At 37.9% G+C, this 18755-nt stretch overlaps 1 protein-coding gene across 1 annotated transcript in view; it reads right to left on the bottom strand.

Annotated features, from left to right (window-relative positions):
• The window catches only part of slc4a11 (solute carrier family 4 member 11), a 69325-nt gene that overhangs the window by 724 nt on the left and 49846 nt on the right, over positions 1 to 18755 (bottom strand). Inside the window, exons 9-19 of the mRNA XM_085342511.1 lie at positions 16840 to 16924; positions 15751 to 15876; positions 13952 to 14065; positions 12753 to 12885; positions 11220 to 11293; positions 8203 to 8422; positions 7670 to 7776; positions 5195 to 5360; positions 3337 to 3510; positions 1678 to 1873; positions 383 to 552 (exon numbers count right to left, since the gene is read on the bottom strand). Coding sequence (XP_085198637.1) covers positions 383 to 552; positions 1678 to 1873; positions 3337 to 3510; positions 5195 to 5360; positions 7670 to 7776; positions 8203 to 8422; positions 11220 to 11293; positions 12753 to 12885; positions 13952 to 14065; positions 15751 to 15876; positions 16840 to 16924 — 1565 coding nt within the window. The remainder of the gene's footprint in view (positions 1 to 382; positions 553 to 1677; positions 1874 to 3336; positions 3511 to 5194; positions 5361 to 7669; positions 7777 to 8202; positions 8423 to 11219; positions 11294 to 12752; positions 12886 to 13951; positions 14066 to 15750; positions 15877 to 16839; positions 16925 to 18755) is intronic.

Genomic DNA, 18755 nt, shown 5'->3' with positions numbered 1-18755 from the left:
CTGATCATTATGGTAAAAGCCTCCATACAGTGTGTTTCAAAGTTTTATCAATCTGATCAATATTTGGGTATCGTTCAGTCAGACGTTGCAGTTTTTTTCCATTCCACATTATTCTGTTTTTAAACTTTAACATTTAAAGATAATCCATCATCTTGTCTACTTTATTCCCCATAATAGCACTTTTTAGAGAGATATGAAGATTTTTGAAAGAAAAAAAAAGACAGCAGAAACCAGACTTCACTGTAATTTAAAGCTTTTTTCATCTAGAGGGCAGATTTAGGTCAGACACAGCTCTTGTTATTACCCGTGTGGTGCTGAATGTCACCCTGGTTTAAAGCACCCGAGAAAACAATTTTACGGGACAAAGTGGTCACAGTCGTACCTGATTGGGATTAGGAGGATCATGACCAGAGGGAAGATCATTTTCATGTACGGTATCGGGTACATGCCAAATGTACACAGCACCAGCAGCTGCATCATCTGCAGGAAGGTGAAGTAGTGGATCTTCCTCTGGGGCACTTTGCGGATGTAGTGGGTAGGTGGGTAAGATGTCTGCAGGAGGTGAGAGGATCAAGACAGATTAAAAAACAATCTCCCCTGTGGCTCTTCTTCTTCACTGTCCTCAGGTCTCCTGCAAACTTAAAGGAATGACTAAGGGAAGTGGGCAACCCACACGCATTTAAGAAGTGCACTCTGGATTTTAAATCACAACGAACATTTAGCATTCATTCCTACAACGTACAATAACTGCATTTATAGTATCTCCTGTGTGACTGTATACCACAATAACATTGATTGTTGGTAGGACATGCAGTCCCAGTCGAGCTGCAGCAAAAACTAATTTAGCTCCACCAACTGATCTGGTGTCAGGTACTAATCTTATAACAAACAAAGAGCAAATAAATTAAAAAAAATGACAGGACAAATCTGCATCTTCTAAAGCTTGGTTGGTACCTGTACAGTCAGTAAATTGGAATTATCTACAGGTGAGGACAGAAAATGTATTTATGTGAAGAAGAAAACAGACAAAGATCTGGATTTCATACGAAGCAAAAAAAATGTGGTCATTAAATTGAACAATGTTTATATGAGATTTTTTAAGGTTTGGTTTTACTTTTATTTAATTAATACATTTATTTTATTTTCAGTTTAATCTTTGCATGATTGTATATGTACATGAGCATAAATGCTTCTACAACACTAAGATTTACACTTATGCAGGCTTTCTACACAGCGAAACCTGTAAATTTTGAGTCATTTCCTCATATCGTCATTAGGAGGCGCCAGTGTGTGACATTACCAAGCGTAGGGAAAAATGGCAAGCCTTGCTTTACATCTTTACTGAGAGAGAAGGAAGGTTAAATCGGACACAAAGGATAAAACACTCAAGACAAACAATCAGCATTCTCTTTTAGTATTGTTATGTGTTTGATACACTATACTAGAATAAAAATGTTAATTTATCAGCTTATCTGTCTTAATTCACTAAACACTACCCACCTCGTACTGTGAATATACGAGCACAAAAATTATATTTGCAAATACCATTTCACTCGTGTCTGGTCCTCCAGCACCGGGCACACAGTCAACCGTTTGATCTGCAGAGCCCTGCTATCGACATATGGACACGGACACACACATTTATTCAACTGTTACTTCCACCACACACTTTCTGACCTGCTCCTTCAGAAGGAGAGCCATTCGGTCGCACATCTGGTTTCCGTCGATGGAGGTGAGGGCGATGTAGAGGAAGAGGCCATAGAGGACAGGTTTGGGTATCCACTGCAGCGGGAGAGGCAACAGCAACACTGATATGCCAATGAAGATGTTGGCAGCCAGAGACGTCAGACGGGTCTCCTTAACCTGGACGATACTGAGAAAACGCACACAATAACATACAAATGAATGGTTACTGGAAAGCCCCCAATTGATTCATACAATGCAACAGACAATGTATTTTCTGGGATTTTGTTATCAGTATTGCAGCATATTTTTTCATTTGAAAAATCAGGAATTTTCCAGACCCACTTCCCAGAGTTTAAGGGGCCTGAGCAGTGGGGAAAAGACATGCTATATATTTTTTCCAATATCTCATTAACAGATCCTGTTATTTTTAAAACCACAAAAAGGATGAAGATTTCTGCTATTACTGATAACTCTCTTCTTACAGATTAAAAATATTAACCACTCTTTTTGAACAATAAAATAACAAAAATGATCAGGACTTATGAGTCGCCTGTGTGATAATAAGAACATCTCTTCATCCGCATCATGAACAAACACAAGTTTAAATTAATAAAATACAAATAAGCTTTTTGCTAGAGTATAGTTGATTTAAAAAATTTGCAGAGTTGTTTGGAAAAAGTAAGGAAAGCCCTAGGCTAATGACATCTACAAAAGCTAATTGAAGTCAGGCACCAGCAATCCTGCACTCCAATTAATGGAACATGATTGGAGGTGTCGGCTAGACTTAAAAAAAACAAAACATGTGAGCATTTTGAATTTGCTATTTAAAAATGCATCTGCTTTGCAAAGTGAAATATGACAAAGATTACTTTTGATTTGTATAAAGCTGGAAAAGCTTTAAAGTATTTAGTATTAATCAATAAGAACCTGCACAATTATATATGTTTTCTGAAGTTGAAAATGGACCTCACCATCATTTTAAGGAAACAATCAAAGCAACGTGAGGGATTGCATCTGTGACCTTGGAATGACCTCATTTGGACTCTCAACCTGTGGAGCTGAAACCTCACATTTTTCTCGTTGTGTAATTTTTATTTATTTTACCTTGTGTTTATCTTATTCTTGAGTCTTTTTAATTTAATGTCACCTGTTCAGGACTAGTAAGCACCTCCTAATAAAGATGCAATAAAAATACTTTATGTAGTACACCTTCAAAAACACTGGAAATAACAGCTGTTCATAAACAGTCAGTGATACTAATATTCGAAATTTTCAGACATATACACACTTTCAAAATTCCTGAAATGGCACACTTTTCTCCAGCTTATATCTCTAATTAAATCTTCTGAACTTATATAAGACCGTCCCCCCTAGTCTCCATTAATCATACTCAACTACTTTCTTAATCCCGAATATATGCAAACTGTAATTTTGCACATATCTGTGTGGCCAGAATGATGAACATAATCCTCTCATCTATTAAAAACTCCCTCACCTCTTCCACCCCGAGGGAAAATCTTTAGTTACATAGTAATCACGCAATCAGGGAAGAACAGGATACAACTCAAAATTACAGTCGCCACACGCTCTGAAGACGAGCTTTAATTAAGAATCTGATTAGCACTGGAAGTGAGAGGGTGGGTAACTCACGTCTCGTAGAGGTGCCCCCCCTCAACGCGCTGCTCCACAAAAGCCAGCTGCCGCACATGGAGGGTGGAGTGGGGAAAGGCGGCATGCATCCAGGGCAACCCCAGCACTGACATTAGGATGTTAATGAGCCCAGAGAGCATTAGGTCCCAGTGATATGCAGTACCCTTCAGCAATCTGAGGAGTAACGCAACCATTACAGTCAACAGCATAATGCAGCATAAAAACAGGTTAAAGCTGCCTCTAAAACCATAAAGGGACAAATTACATACAAATGTAAAAAAGTAACAGAGTACATTTACCATAAGTTCTATAAATAGGTTTAAAGGCACGCACAAGAAAACTGCCATACACAAATTTTTAGAAGTAAGTCCACGTGACAGTAGTCTGCCTGTACACTCTACAACTACTAGTACACTTCTGCTAAAACCAAAAAGGGCATCTTTCTCCTAAGGTCAGTGATGCCCTTCGACAAACCTCGCTCACGTTTCACTAACTTTTTCCCATTAAACATAAAAGAAAAAATCCTGTACATTTTTGTGGATTCGTTCTCTTTTCTTTTTTTACAGAATGAAAAGCACAACCAATATGTCACTGATGATGACATCATAAGCCGAGCATGACATTACAGTAATGTTACACAAAAACAAGGCTGCGACCTTTTTGATGCCACCAAACTTTTTTTTTGCCCCTGTTAGTGAGGGATCACTGCAATGCATCATCTCTGAGGTGGTATGAGGGGGACTGTGTGTGTGTGTGTGTGTGTGTTGGTAGCCTAAAACTGTAAATATGCTGCCTGAAGGCAGACAGCAGCAGTGTTGTAAAGAAATATGAACACACTGATCACTAGTCGTGCCTCCTGCTCTATGCCCTTGCATATGACATTGGCACCGCTGCATACTGTAAATTACAGTGCATAGGAAACTTTAGGTCATCAAGCATAAATCTAAGTGAAAGAGGATTTTATTGGTGAAGAAGCCTTTAGCTTCATTTTCATTTATATCCACTCAACAACCATATATATAACTTTGTAAGTTGGGATCATGCTGAGAGCCTGTAAAGTCTTTATTCATTTTCAAAATGTTGTCATATTTTTTAAACTAACACGACTGATGGAATCAAATATCTGTGCGGGTGGGGGAAAAAAGTTCAAATGCTTCAAAAAAGATGTAAAGCAAATAAAGGAATGGACCAGATAAAATAACACAAAGAACAAAGCTGCAGCAGAAATAGCTTCAGCTGTTTGGGACTCTTTTATTAATGACATATGAAGGAAGACATGAGGTATAAACAAAGTGAATTCTGTTTACCACTCTTTTTCATCTCACAATGAGTCCCATTTTTAGATATCTTTAATTCTTTTTCTGAATTTTGAGGACTAGTGGATATCTGCCCTCTGGGGAATTCTTCCATATTTAGAGCAGACATTTAGATCCAATTAATCTCTGTCCAACAAATGTACAAGCTAATGCCAGAAATTCCATCATTATATGTTTTCATTGTAGGGCTGCTAGATGGTTGATGGCTCTAAATTGGCCCATCCAATGCAAATTTAGAAGAACTGGGTAAAAGCTCACATTGTGTTTTGGCTCCGAGGCTTCTTTAGAGCTCTCTGACTGTGACAATTTGACTTCCACCCTCCCCAACAGACTGGAAAATATCCGGTTGAAGCAAATTCCAAAGTGGAGGAGTGGATCTCTAAAAGTCTGACAGCATTCCGAATGGTCACAGGAAGAGTGCTAAGCAAATACTAGAATCAACTCAACTTTCCCCTTGGTGTTGTTAAGCTATTTTCAGTGAAGAGAGTTTTGCAATCATATCTCTTAGATGTCCAACGTCTGCTCAGCATATAAGGATTTACCTGTTTTCTGGTGCGTTCGTCAGTGAAACGACGATGTTCTGGTCGATGAAGATAAGGAGGGCCAGGAGAAAGCCGAGTCCCATGGCGCTGACAACGTTCATGGGCGACAGCCGCTCAAATGGTGCCACGTTGAAGGTGGGCCGGTTATGAACTTTAAACACTGGAACTGTTTCAAAGGAAGAAAATTAAACAAAAAAAACAACCACAAGTTTAAGTTTATATTACAAAATGATGCCTTAAACCGCCATCATAACTCATATTTAACTTTAGCCTGGGACATGAGAAACATCTGCTTCCAACAAGATTCTTGTATGTGTGAATATACTGAAATTCATTAAGAATATTCTCAAGAAAAGAGCTGTGTAAAATTCATTAGCATTACTCCTATCTCATCACATTCAATCATTACAAACACGACTGTCTCTTAAACTCCTGTAATGACTCATGTTTTTTTCACACCAATAATCATAAGAGAGGCTGGATTTTTTTTTTCAAATGCTGAACATCTCTCCTGTCAAAGGCGGTTGAATTAAGTGCAGTTGGTTAAATTTAGGAAGGAATGACAATACAATAATGGCTCTATTATCTTATGACTTATTGTCTCTGGAGGTAAAGCACTTATATTTAAATTCATTTGAGGGTTTGGCACTGATCTCTTTGTTTCTATGTCGACCTCTAGAGAACAGCTGCTGCCTTGGCAACAATGAATGGGGACACAAAATGATGCTAAACAATAGAGGATAAAAATTGAAAATCTCCAATGTGTTTTGGCCTGTGCCTTGATTGGGGAACATAAAAAGACAATAAAGGCGTTAAATAAGAGGGGCCTCGCAGTTAGAAAACATGTTTTGGAAATAAAAAGGTTATAAGTTTGGGAGTATCTTCAAGTAAGTTTAGGATATCTTCAAATTCCTTAAATGGAGCTCAAAAAATACCACAGTATGTCACAAAGTAAGAGATTGAGCAATCACTGTTTACACTTAGGTTGCTTCAACAATTTTATTTCATAATTGTGTAAAAATGTTAAATGTCTATTCCTGACAAACCAGATGCTCAAAAAAGCTCTCAAGAGTAAATTATTAAAATATATATTTATAGATGCATTCAAGAAACGATTTAATGTCTCAGTTATCTTCTATTAAAATGCCGTGACAGACTATAGAGATAAATAAAGTTTTCACAGGCCTTCATAGGAATTAAGAGGATAAGTAGTAGCATAGTGCTGCAAATCACATGCACTTGATTATTGATCATCCGCATGTGCGAGCTCCTCTCTAAAAGCACAAGTTTCGACAGTTTGCAGGTCTGGAGTATTCATGTGTTTGTTAACACAATGCAACAATCCTCCCATGAGTGACCGTCACAGCAAATTCACCCCAAGGTCAGACTGCAAGACTGCAGAGATACTATTAAAAGCAAAGAGCTACACTGCAGACTCTTCAGGGCTCCATTAGCCATGTTAAATATTAAAGTTAATGACAGTACAATTAGAAAAATAATGAAACCTCTTATTTCTAAAAAGAGCATGGTAGCACAGGTTAAGAATAATGCACAGCGCCTGTTTTGGCAAAAACCACAATGTATCAGGACAAATACCTTCTACCAACTTTCTAGTATGGTGACAGAGTGCTGATGATTTGGGCTTGTTTTGCAGTCACTAGACCTGGGCAGTTTACAGTTACTGAGTCAACCATGAACTCTGTAGTGGACTGTATCCTTATGTTAAATATGAAGCTGTCTGTCTGCCGGCTAAAACTTGGCCAAACAGTCTCACTCGACAGGATGGTCATCTCAACAATACCAGCAAATCTACAACAGAAAAAGAAAAGAATCCTAGTATTTCAATGGTCCCTGACACAGCCTGACTGAAACGCTATAGTGAGACTTGAAGGGGGTTGTTGCCATTGCACATTGTACTTTTTTGATGACAAATATAGGTTGTTTTCTCAGGCTTATATTATATTATTTTGGAGTGTGTATGTGATGTGTTGGTTGTCTGTTTGTTTGTTTGTTTGTACGGACATACTGCAAATCAATTTCCCGTTAGGGACAATAAAGTTACCAAAGTAAAGTTACCAAAGAAGAGAGCTACCTACAAACCTCAATCAAGTGAAACAGCCCTAAAAAGAAGACTGAGCCAAAATTTCTCCACAACAGCGCGAGAGACTGACAAAGTCAAAGTAAACAATTACTTCAAGTTATTGCTGTTGAAGGTGGTTCTAAAAGCCAGTGAATCATGGGGTGTACTTATTTTTTCACAGAATTGCATAGAGTCCTGTGAACACTCACTTTATCACATGATTATGTAGTAATTTGAAATGGAATTTGTGTGGGCATTCAAGGTTTAAAGAGTTTTAAGTAAGAAACACACTATATTACACTGCATAGTATTATTTATAATGAACATCTCAAATGCACTCTATAACTGCAATAAATAAATTATATTAACACTACCAAGCAATAAATGATACTGACGTTCAATGTCACTGAAAATGTAGGAGCCGATGAAGGAGAACATGAGCACTGAGATTGGCAGGGCACAGTCCGACAGCACCTCCCTCACTTTGGCATGCAGGAACGGACTTGAAGAGAGAGAGGGAGAAAGGAGAAGGGAGTGAGGAGGGAGAGACAAATAATAGAGGAATACAATTACTGTGGACAAGACAAGGACAATGGCTGCAATCCTGACACTGCTTAAGTACCTTGGTCCGCCTTTTACTTACACAATTGAATCGAGCTTTGAGGTTGATTTGATTACTGGGAGCAATCAGAAGTAGAATATTAATGCTTATTAAATCACAGGCTGGAACAGAAGCTTCGACTGAAAAGTGAGCTTTGTAAGAGCTGTCTGGAAAGTTCCTGTAAGCTCTGTCACTCCTGCAATCTTTAGAGTCAAGGCCCTACTCAGCGGTATTCATGCTAGCAGGCAGTGCTCCCATCCAAACACAATTTAAACTTCTCCAGTGATTTATGTTAAGACTGCTGCAGCACTGCAGTGCTGCACATACCTCCTTTTGAACTGGTAGAGAGTATAGCCCATCCATAATGTCCCGAGCATCAGCAGGAGGCAGAGGACAGGTCTCTCTCGACTGCACTGGATGAAGGATTCAGTAAGTGCAAACCCCGCGACCACCTCACTCCTGTTTCCCCCCAGCAGGTCTCCACCTTGAGGAAAGTCCCCTATGCTTCTGTTGGCCAGTGTTGGAGCGTGGTAGTACCTATGAAAGACTGAAATCACATTCACAGTGTTTAGCTATAAACAGTGTTGGGGAGTAACGAAATACATGTTCTGGGGTTACGTATTTAAAATACAAAATAAGTAACTGTATTCCATTACAGTTACCGCTTAAATTGGTGATAATTACAATACAATTACTTTGTTGAAATCAATGTATTACACGGCTGTCTTTTCCTGTTTCATATTTTAGGCTATGCCCTCTCTATCCCCTCTCTAATTTTTGTAATACCACGCACTGCCGGAAACCCAAACAAAAGAGGCTCTAATGCAAGCGTCCTGTTAATGTTGGTGGTGTCAGTTACACAATGGACCCGGAGCCAGCACAACAGAGCCAGCAGTGCACGGGCAGGAATGCGTTTCTTACTTGGAAATTCCAACACCACTTCACATTTAAAGAACAAAGGGATGGGCGAAATCTGACCGTGCAATGCAAACTCTGTTTATCAGCAACCATCTGGAAGTCAGTTTGTTTTTAAAAACAAACGTTAGCCTACTGCAACTACCTTGTTTTAGTTGTGGTAGCTACCTGGGTTATGTGCTACTTCAGTATCGTCAATGTACTATTGCTGTGTGATTTATTACTATTAATGAAGGCTGCATTACAATCTGGTAGCTAACAATGTTAGCTCGGTGGCGAGTAGCCTTCAGTAATAGTAACAAATCACACAGGAATAGTGCATTCATGTAGTTGATATATTGTCATGCTTTTCACAAGTAATCCAAAGTATTCAGAATACATTACTCACATTGAGTAACTTAACCGAATACGTTACAAACTACATTTTGGGCATGTATTCTGTAATCTGTATTGGAATACATTTTAAAAGTAACCTTTGCAACACTGGCTATAAAATGCATCGTTAGTGCCAACAGATTCCATGTGAACCATCAGAGATACAATGAACGGACAATAACAACAAGTATGCTGCCAAAGTCTGGTATAGTAAATGAAGCAATATCACAGATCTCAAATGAAATCCAAAACTTACAGCTGACATATTTATAATCCTTTAAAAAAATATTGATTGGATTCCTATTAAACAGGAAAATCTTGAAATCTTTCAAGAAGCCTTGTATATAACCTAACCAAAGCTACAAAAAAATGTCCATCATGCTCAGGTTGCATTGTTCATGTTGCAGTCAACACAAAAAAGGCAAAGAAACAAGTCTTTTAATAATGTTTAAATCTTTCATGAAGAGACACGTGAGAGTAACTGTCAGTACTGCTGGGGATAAAACTTTGAAAGCGAGATAAATCTCATCTGAGTTATGCCTCTACACTGAATGCCCATCAACCAGGCTGTAAAATACTCAAGGTGCTATTTTTCTTGTATGTTTGGGTGTTTGATGCCAGTGTTCTCTGTCCAACCACTAAATGAACCAGTAACCTTTGTGATAATCTAAACTAATCAAATTTAGCAGAATAGGCCGAGTCTGGATTAGGGGTGAAATGATGGGGAAACAGCACAGAATACGTTATCTACACCTGCTTTAACAAACTCTGCCTAGTTTGCTTAAATCAGTCTTTGCACCCATAAGGACTGCAGAATAAATAGCTCACCAACTGTAATGTGTGGCTAAAGGCTGGGATTTTAAGCTCAGTGGAGATGGTTTTCCTGCCATTGTGACTTAGAATGAATGCACAACTTTGTCTCTATTAATTTCATAATGAGTGCAACATAATACCTTCTAACATCACTTGAGGAATAGTGTGCGAGATGACTAGCTCCCTCCACAGGTCTTTTCATCAAACAGGGATAAAGTTACAGGCTAGGCGAGGTTGTGCAGGTGACTAGATACAGCCCCAAACTGTATTCATTTGTGTTAGTGGAAAATATTTTGGAGGAACAGTGTCAGCAAAATAGCATAGGTTAATGTTATGGTAATGGCATATGAGCTCGGAGCGTATTTTACAAATGGCTTCTGAAAATTGAACTACTGCACTGGCAATCTACAAAACAGGAGAACACTGCATTCAAAATAAATTACATTCAGCTATCGTCATCTCATTTTTGTGAAATTAAATTGTGTAAAATATTTATGATATGGGACCATAAAAGCTGGGGTGGTATAATATAGCTGCAGATGGGGTTCAAAATCTGGACTGATTAATTTCTAAAGCCTCTCAACCTGCTGACCCACAACAGTAACAAATGACCTCGTATGGTATTTCTGTCTCCCTACTATTTTAAAAGGTAATATTTCTCAACATATGCTTGTTTATCTAAATTTACTAATTGAGATCATATTATTATATTACCCGTGGTTCACTAGTAAGTCATTTGGCAGGTGACTGTCTAACACTCTTTTGGTCTTTTGTTTTGCTGTCAGGGTATTAAATATAAGTCTTTAGCTGTTATTATGAAAGAATTCTATCTGGCCTCACCATCACAATAAACACAGTTTGTTTCTTGATAAGTATTCGATTTTAAGAGGTGCAGAGGACTGCAGAAGGAATATAGAAACACTGGAAGAAACTATTTGACAGTTTTTAAATTAAAAGGACTAAATGATTAGTTGAAGAGATCTTATGACTCTCAGCTGCCCACTTAAATGATAATCTCAAAATTCACTTACACATAATAATGTGTATGTATGTGGCAGTGAAGGCCTTTATTTTCTTTATCTTTCGGGGCTTAGAAATCACATCAGACACGAGCTTGCGGCAGATTCGACAGCAGGTGTGTTGAGTTAGCCGACTACTTGATTTGATTTTCACCACAGAAAAGCAACGTGTAAACAACTCACAGAAAAAAAAGATATTTCTCGTGTGTGTCATGAACTTACTTTTGACTGTGCCTTTCACAGCATCAACCACAAAAGCAATGGAAATGAACAGGGCAATGACCTCCTCTGTTGACCTAAACACATTACACAATTAAGACAGTTGTAAGACAGTAAAAACTAATATAAATACATATAAATAAAAAGGACACCCATAATAAAAAAAACACATAAGAAGGAAATGAAAATTAATGAATTAACAAACATATTTTCAGAATAAAGTGTGCATTACTGTTTTCTTATAATTGATACTTTTTTACAGTCTTGTGTTTTTAGGGTACATGAAAGGGTTTTCTTGTATTAGCTGCATTAGTCCAATTAGAGATCATAGGTGGCGCAGCTGTGGTTACCAAGTTTCTTTGTTAACCCGGGTTTTCATAGAGAGCTCAAATAGAACGGCTGTTTGACGGCTTGTTTGAACCTCCTTCCATAGAAAATGCAGCGACTATTCAGTCAAGAGGAACACGTCACAGAGCTCGACTATGACACAAACACGCATTGTCTAAAGGCAAGACAGGAATGTCGCAAACATTGTTAATGTTATAAATTCATTAGTTAAATATTTATTTCAACACAGAACACACTATCAGCATTGTCATTTAACCTTAAGGTTCCACATTAGAGCTTATAAATACTTCAAATGGAAGCTCAGGAATACTCAGGAAGTCCATTTAAGTCTGACACTGACCAATAATGCAGAATAACCCTCCATGGAAATTACTTTAATCTCTGGCCAACATGAAGTTAATTTCACTGCCTATATAAGACACTGTGATAAATACATGTAATTCATTTTATAATCTCCATTAGCTGATATACTGGCAGTATGACACCAACTTTGCAATAAAATACAACTATAATGCATCACCAACTAAATGGATGCGGTTCCTAAGATAACACAGTAGCAGGATTTACAGGTCAGTATCATAAAACCAGCCGAACAGCAAATTGCTGCAAGTCCCATAACGAGAGTTGGCGCTGTTAGCCAAGTACCGAGTGGGAAGTGCATTACAGCTGGTAGGTGTTTGAATGCATGCTGGTCTGGCAGAATTTGAGTATAAATATATTTATTAATCAAAATGATGGACTCTTATGTATGGAAATTTCAATGCAAGATATTTCCCAATCTGTGAACCAAAACAAAACTAAAAACTGTGTTTCAAATTTACTCAAACTGTGTAACACATACTTTTTTCAAATTAACCAGAGTTGCACTGATTGCAATGTTATGCCACACATGCCTGGAGAGTAAATATAAACTATCTTTAAAATAAGTAAATGGAGCACATAGCAGTTAAAACTACTTAAAAATACTAGAATATAATAATAATAATAATACATTTCAAACATTGATTGTGTGCATTCTTTAAAAACATCCTGCTGTCCCATAAAGTTTTCTGTTGTTACAAGACAATTTAAAACATTTTTCTATATGACAGAAAGCAACCAAAATAAAAGGAAACTCAAAGTGATTAAAAAATTGGACTTTAAAAATTAAAATACTCCAACATATAAAATTAGGAATATGAAGGACACCTTTTGAAGAGCTTCATGAGCAGACTGACATTGAAGATTCCTCCCAGGATGAGAAAGAGGCAGTTCCACAACCCAATGCAGGCGTAGAAAGCTGGGAAATCCAGGTTGTAGTCGTCACAGATTCCTCGGATCACTGTGTTCCAGTTGCACATGTGCACATGTAAACAGACAGACAAATAAACCACATATAATAAATACACATTATGAAACTAAGTAACACAATTGCTATGCTAATTTTGTGATAGTGAGAAAAAAAATGTTACAAAAGAACTTCATTACAGATTTCTCTCCCAGCAAAGACTGACTTGTACACACACAAGTACAGACACATAAACAATGACTGGAAAAAAATTAAATTCATTCAAACATGAAAGGACAAAAAGAACTGTAATAGGTTTGTTAAAACCATAACAATTTTAGTTGTAATCTTGAGCAGATTTGTACGCAGATGAGTTACAGCTTTACAAACAAGCCATTGTTCTGCTCAGACAGGCTGCTGGAAATGTGCTATAATTATGCCCATGAGAATGCGCATAGCACAGTTCTAACCCATTTACTTCAAAGATCATCACACCACAAACCTAACAAACAGCCTTGGTATTAAAACTACATCTTGGCATCGGAGTTGCTGCTTTTCCTCATCATGGCCTGATACTGCAGCTTCCAGCCGTCAAGATCGTTTAAATTCCAACCAACAAAACATCGCTGTTGGGTAAAAACCATGTAACAGTTTATGCGCTGTCTCTCTCTGAACTGAACCTAAAGTTTACATGTTTGTGAATGCGATGAGTGACTCTCCTGACCCGCAGGCCCCTGGAACCAATCATTACATAACCACAGTGCGCAAAAAAAAAAAAAAAAAGTTCTGCTCCTCATTCTTGAAAAAAAAGAAACAAGTTTTTGAAGATTTGTGCTTTTTGCTTGACTGCACCAGGAACACTCATTAAGGGCACATGTGTGAGCTAACAGCTTAATTACTCTAGCGGTACCGCTTTCTGGTAAAAGCAAGAGCAGATGAGGACAAGAGTTTTTGGCTGGTGTTCGACATGGTTGGGTGCTTCTTTTTCTTGATTTTTGACGTAATCTTCTTAGTACTCCACCCACTCTCAGCCTTCCATTCAAACTGGCTGTCAGCAGAAACTGTGAAAAGATAAGTGCATCTTGATTGAGATGAGCTGAATGACAGCGGGGAAGCCTACCGCTGATGAAAATGGCGAGGGGAGCTGTGGTTAGAGGGATGACTAGAGGAGAGCCGGCAAACAACGAGTAGATGACCCCACCGATACTCTGGCCAATGATGGTCTTCCGAACATCTGGAGAGAGATGACACACAGAGAACACACAGCGTGAAGCTCTGATTAATGTGCATGAGTGACTGCTAGGGTTCCTTTGAAGCTGAAGTAAGTTACATATTAATTTTTCAGATAAGATACGTTAACTTTGGAAATAATATGTATATTTTTTCCCTTTTCGTTTTTTTAAACAAAACAGCTAACGTGATGCCTTTTCCACCCCCACCGAGTACATAATTATGTGAATATTTTCCAAAAAAGAGGCTTCAATGTTTCACTGTTTTACTATGTGTATGGTCACCTGAAACTTGCAAGTACTTTTGAACAATCATCAGCTCACAACTATATGTCTTAAACTCAGACTTAAAACAGAAAAAAGTGAAGGTCAAACATACAAGAGAAAAATACTTAGTAAGGAAAGTGCTTACTCATATAGCACAATGAATAAAGGAGAATTACTACTAGATTTTGGCACTACTTACAGAGACCAAACGTAGCCCTTTCTGGTCTTATCCAACAGTATCGTGCAACAGTCTTGAGCCACTACTCATTTGTTTAGATTTTTCTCTCAAGGAGCTAGAAATTCTTGTGATTTAAAAAAAAAAAAAAAAAAAAAAAAAAGTAGTCTTACAAATTGGCACCATTGAGTCTATTCTGTATTTCCCCATATGTCTGCATGTTTCGATAAATTACTGTAAGTTTTTCCAATTTTCCTAGCCAAATATAAAGAAATAAGACTTGAACACTAATGTGTTACTATTTAGTAACTCAGTGCATTCATTAGCCATGTTATCAGCTAGAAGGTAAAGAAAGTAGCTAAATCACATTTTTTCTGAGCTAAAAACGTAAAAACTGGGTATTGTGAATTTTAAACAGGTGCTAATATTTGCTTATTACTTGTCAACTATGGAAATAAGGAACTGCTTTGTTTATTTTGAAATGTCCAGTAGTGGAAAGTTATAAAATTAATTTTTTTTAAAGTGATTGGCTGTTTATGTTCTCTAAATATTTTTGTACAAAAGGAAGATTATTTTCAGTTGAATTAATTTTATTTATTTAGCGCAAATTCACAACAGTCACCTCGTGGCATTTTACATTGTTGGGTAAATGCCCTAAAATACTAGACTTGCTAACCATGTCATAGGTCTGTTGTGGGTGTGTGTGTGTGGGCTGTTCATTGCTTTGTGTGTGTACTGAACTGTTTGACATTCTTTGTTAAAACTTCATTAAAATTATTTTAAAAAAAAATGTGTACTGTGTTTCATAATACTGCCTCAAGGAATTGTTTATCATGTAAAAAAGTGTTTTAATGTGTGAAAATACCCCATATACATGAAATGGAGATTATCATATAGATATGATTCAAAACATTGCAGTATATTCTAATCTATGTAGTAAAATACTGTGGTCAGTGGTTTTGCACTGAAGTCTAGCAGGACAAGCACAGAGATGACAGAGACCAAAAGAAGATCATTGGCAACCTTAATTAATGCTGCTTCTGTGTTATAATGAACTCTAAATCCTGACTAAAACTCTTTTTTCTAATTTTAAACTTTTATTTTTCAACAGTTATTTTCTTAAACAATTGATAAAATAGCTGTTTTTACACCCAGCACTTGATACTGACATGGAAAAATTTGCAGGAGCTCAAGAATCCCAATCTGAGAAAAGCGTTCATGTTTCTAGATTTAAGTACATGTTCATACCGATCTCGCCACGTGTGCTCTCATCATTGAGGGAGCCGAAAGCAATGGCAGGGAGGAGGATGGCAATGTAGAGGAAGATGGCTGTGGTCATGTACTTCAGCAGGGTTTTATTACTGCCAACTATACCTGAGGGGAGACAAACACAAACACATGAGTCATATTCACCTCATAATGGAGCGGAGGAGGCTGAACACTTTAATTTCAAAACGGCAAGAACATTAGCACAGTTCATCATTCAGTGCCTCTACATCTATAAACACCCAGTTCATACAGTAAAAATATTCTACGGAGGATTACGCTACCTGCTGCCCTTTTAAAATATGAGTCATTTGTTTTGGTTTCGTGTCATCCATCATTTTGCAAGAGCAGTTACCCAAATGATGGATAACTCATTTTGGAATAAAACACTTTAATTGGGCTCTAATGTGATCACAACAATTTTGGTCCTGTGACCTTCATCAGATAATCATTCTCTGATGACGCTCACGAGACAGAAATATCTTGATTTTGTTACTGCCCAGTCAATGTGTTTGGTTGGTGTGACACGAGGAAAGACTGAAAGAAAACAGCTGAAGAGGAAATGCTCCTAGAAAACTCTTTACTCTGTCGGCTTTTCTTTACAACAGACAACCATATTGAATTACACAGATTAATCTAAAATATTTCTACACAAGCTATTCTAGCAACTAATTAACTAACATTAAAAAAAAAAATACTCAACACTGAGTAAGATGTACATTTATTTGACTTGAGACACAAAAGCTCTTTCATATTTGGCAGCAGTGTGACTTGATGAGTCGATAAAACCACCAGCTGGATGCGTTTGCAATGAGAATGTATAGTATGCGACGTGTGTGAAAGTCTCGTGTCTGATGACTGAATACTGGACATATGGAAACATATGAGAGCAGTAAGGCATCCGAGATTTTATGTCATTTTAGCAGGAGATGACCCTAGACGTGACACAGATGCAGCACAGATGTAACTGAGGCAAAGGGTGACAGACAAATGAGGAGCTGCCAGAAGTACCACAGTGTGCCATAACAAGCAAGATGATTCATTTTCACTACAAGTTCAGGTCCAGCCTACCATCTGTGAAGTCAGAGGGGTAGAAAGGCAGCCTGCGGCAAAAGTCCTCATAAATTCCCCGGCCAGCTTTGAAGAAATCTTTACACTGTGAAGACAAAAGATTACTTTTTAAAAATGAGAAATAGTCTCACTGATGGAGTCCCACCTGCACCACCTTTCGTCAGGAGAATTACGTATCACACTGTAGAACAAGAGCAAAGGAATCAACGCTGTGATATAAAATGAAATAATGTTAAACAAACCAACATATGTTCCACATTATAGAAGAAAAAGCCACTCTATGGCTTGATGACGACACACTAGCGGCAGTATCTTCACGATGATGTGAGCTGGGATGTTTTCCAATGAGAACTGTACCTTTTTACAACGCAAAGTATCAGACACTTAGATGAAGATGCCTCTCATACAGACCACTTGAAGAAAGGAAGACAAAGAGTTTCCCTGCTGCAGAGTTTAAGTTCATTAGAGTTACCAGCTTTAGAAAGCAGCAATTAACAGCAACTCAGATTAGTGCCAGGAGTTCAAATAGCAGATACATCTCAGCATCAGCTGCTTAGAGGAAAACCTGCTGCACAGACGCCACTATTGAGGAAGAACAATGATAAGAATTTGGCTCAGTCAAGGAGCACAAGGAGTAGAAATCTTTTTTTTTTTTCCATCCTAGTCCGATTACGATGTCAACTAGGTGAATCGTTGGTATCTGACATTAAAGAAAAGATGGTGGCACAGGGGTCCAACGACTAAAGGGGTCAAACGACTAAAATCGGCCAACACACAACCCCAGGGAGATAGGGGTTGTGTGGCTGTTGATTTACAGGTCCAGGCTGGTTACCTAATGGCCAGATACTGTTTCTAATGAAGAAGCAAAACTGATGGAGTGACTTTTTCTCTGTCGAATCTGGATTTGGGTGCACAGTAAGATCACTGTATCACATGTAGGTCGTTCTGCCAGTATTATTTTCCCTGTCTATAGGAGGCATCGCCCCAAAGTAGCTGAAACTAAACGGAGATGAGCATTTCAATTAAACCCATAATCTTAAATTATGTCCCTCTTGATGCATATGGCTCTGTTTTGCTTTTAGGCATTTTGCTAATTTAGTCTGCCTTATCCACAGTGACCTTGAAGAGTAATAAAAGCCAGAGGCTGTATCCAGCTCTGAAACCTCGTTTTATTTTAAACACGCATTGCAGTGGACAATGACACATTTAGATTAAAAGTTGCACATTTGATGATTCAGCTAAGACGCTGGTGATTCCACTGGGGGGGATCTTTGAAAGATCATTTGAGTCATGACCATTAATGGCGTAGTTCTTAAAAATCATATAATATAAAACATAGCAAGTAAAGCAGCATATTTGGATTTGGATGTACATTTAATGGGATCCCCGTGTCTCCAAAAATGACTGGGAAAGACAGAGACGACAGCATCAGTGACGGAGAGAAGTATAATTTTACACAAGACAGGAAGAGAATGGTTATAAAGAGCCATGTGATTTAAAAGGAGACGTGAAGTGTTTCATTTTAAAAGATGAGCTTTCAGGTTACACCAGACAGGGAGTAAATGTGTAGCCCTGATTAAGCTTATTAAGCAAATTATCTAATTACCCAGTGTTTCATTTTCTTGTTGAACATAGTATTACGCAATGAAGTGGAACGGATGATGATAGGGGGTGGCTGAGTGGGAAAAGCTCCCAGGAAAATCATTCTGGCCTCATTTGTCATCCTAAAAAGTTTGGATGGTCTATGACAGATCAAAGGTATTTACATCACATGTAAACAACTTTTTTTCTCCAAGCTGGCTAGTTTTAGCTACACATGCTTGCTCGACAATGACTGTTCATTCATTAAATCCCTATACATCATGGAATTATTTATTATTGCAAGGAACAATGTGTGTGTTTGTGTGTGTGGGGTG

This window comes from Diplotaxodon limnothrissa, linkage group LG19 (assembly GCF_057381915.1).
Source record: "Diplotaxodon limnothrissa isolate DT_005_m linkage group LG19, D_limnothrissa_male_GT1.1, whole genome shotgun sequence".
Lineage (NCBI taxonomy): Eukaryota > Metazoa > Chordata > Actinopteri > Cichliformes > Cichlidae > Diplotaxodon > Diplotaxodon limnothrissa.
This window is presented reverse-complemented; position numbering and strand designations above follow the sequence as displayed.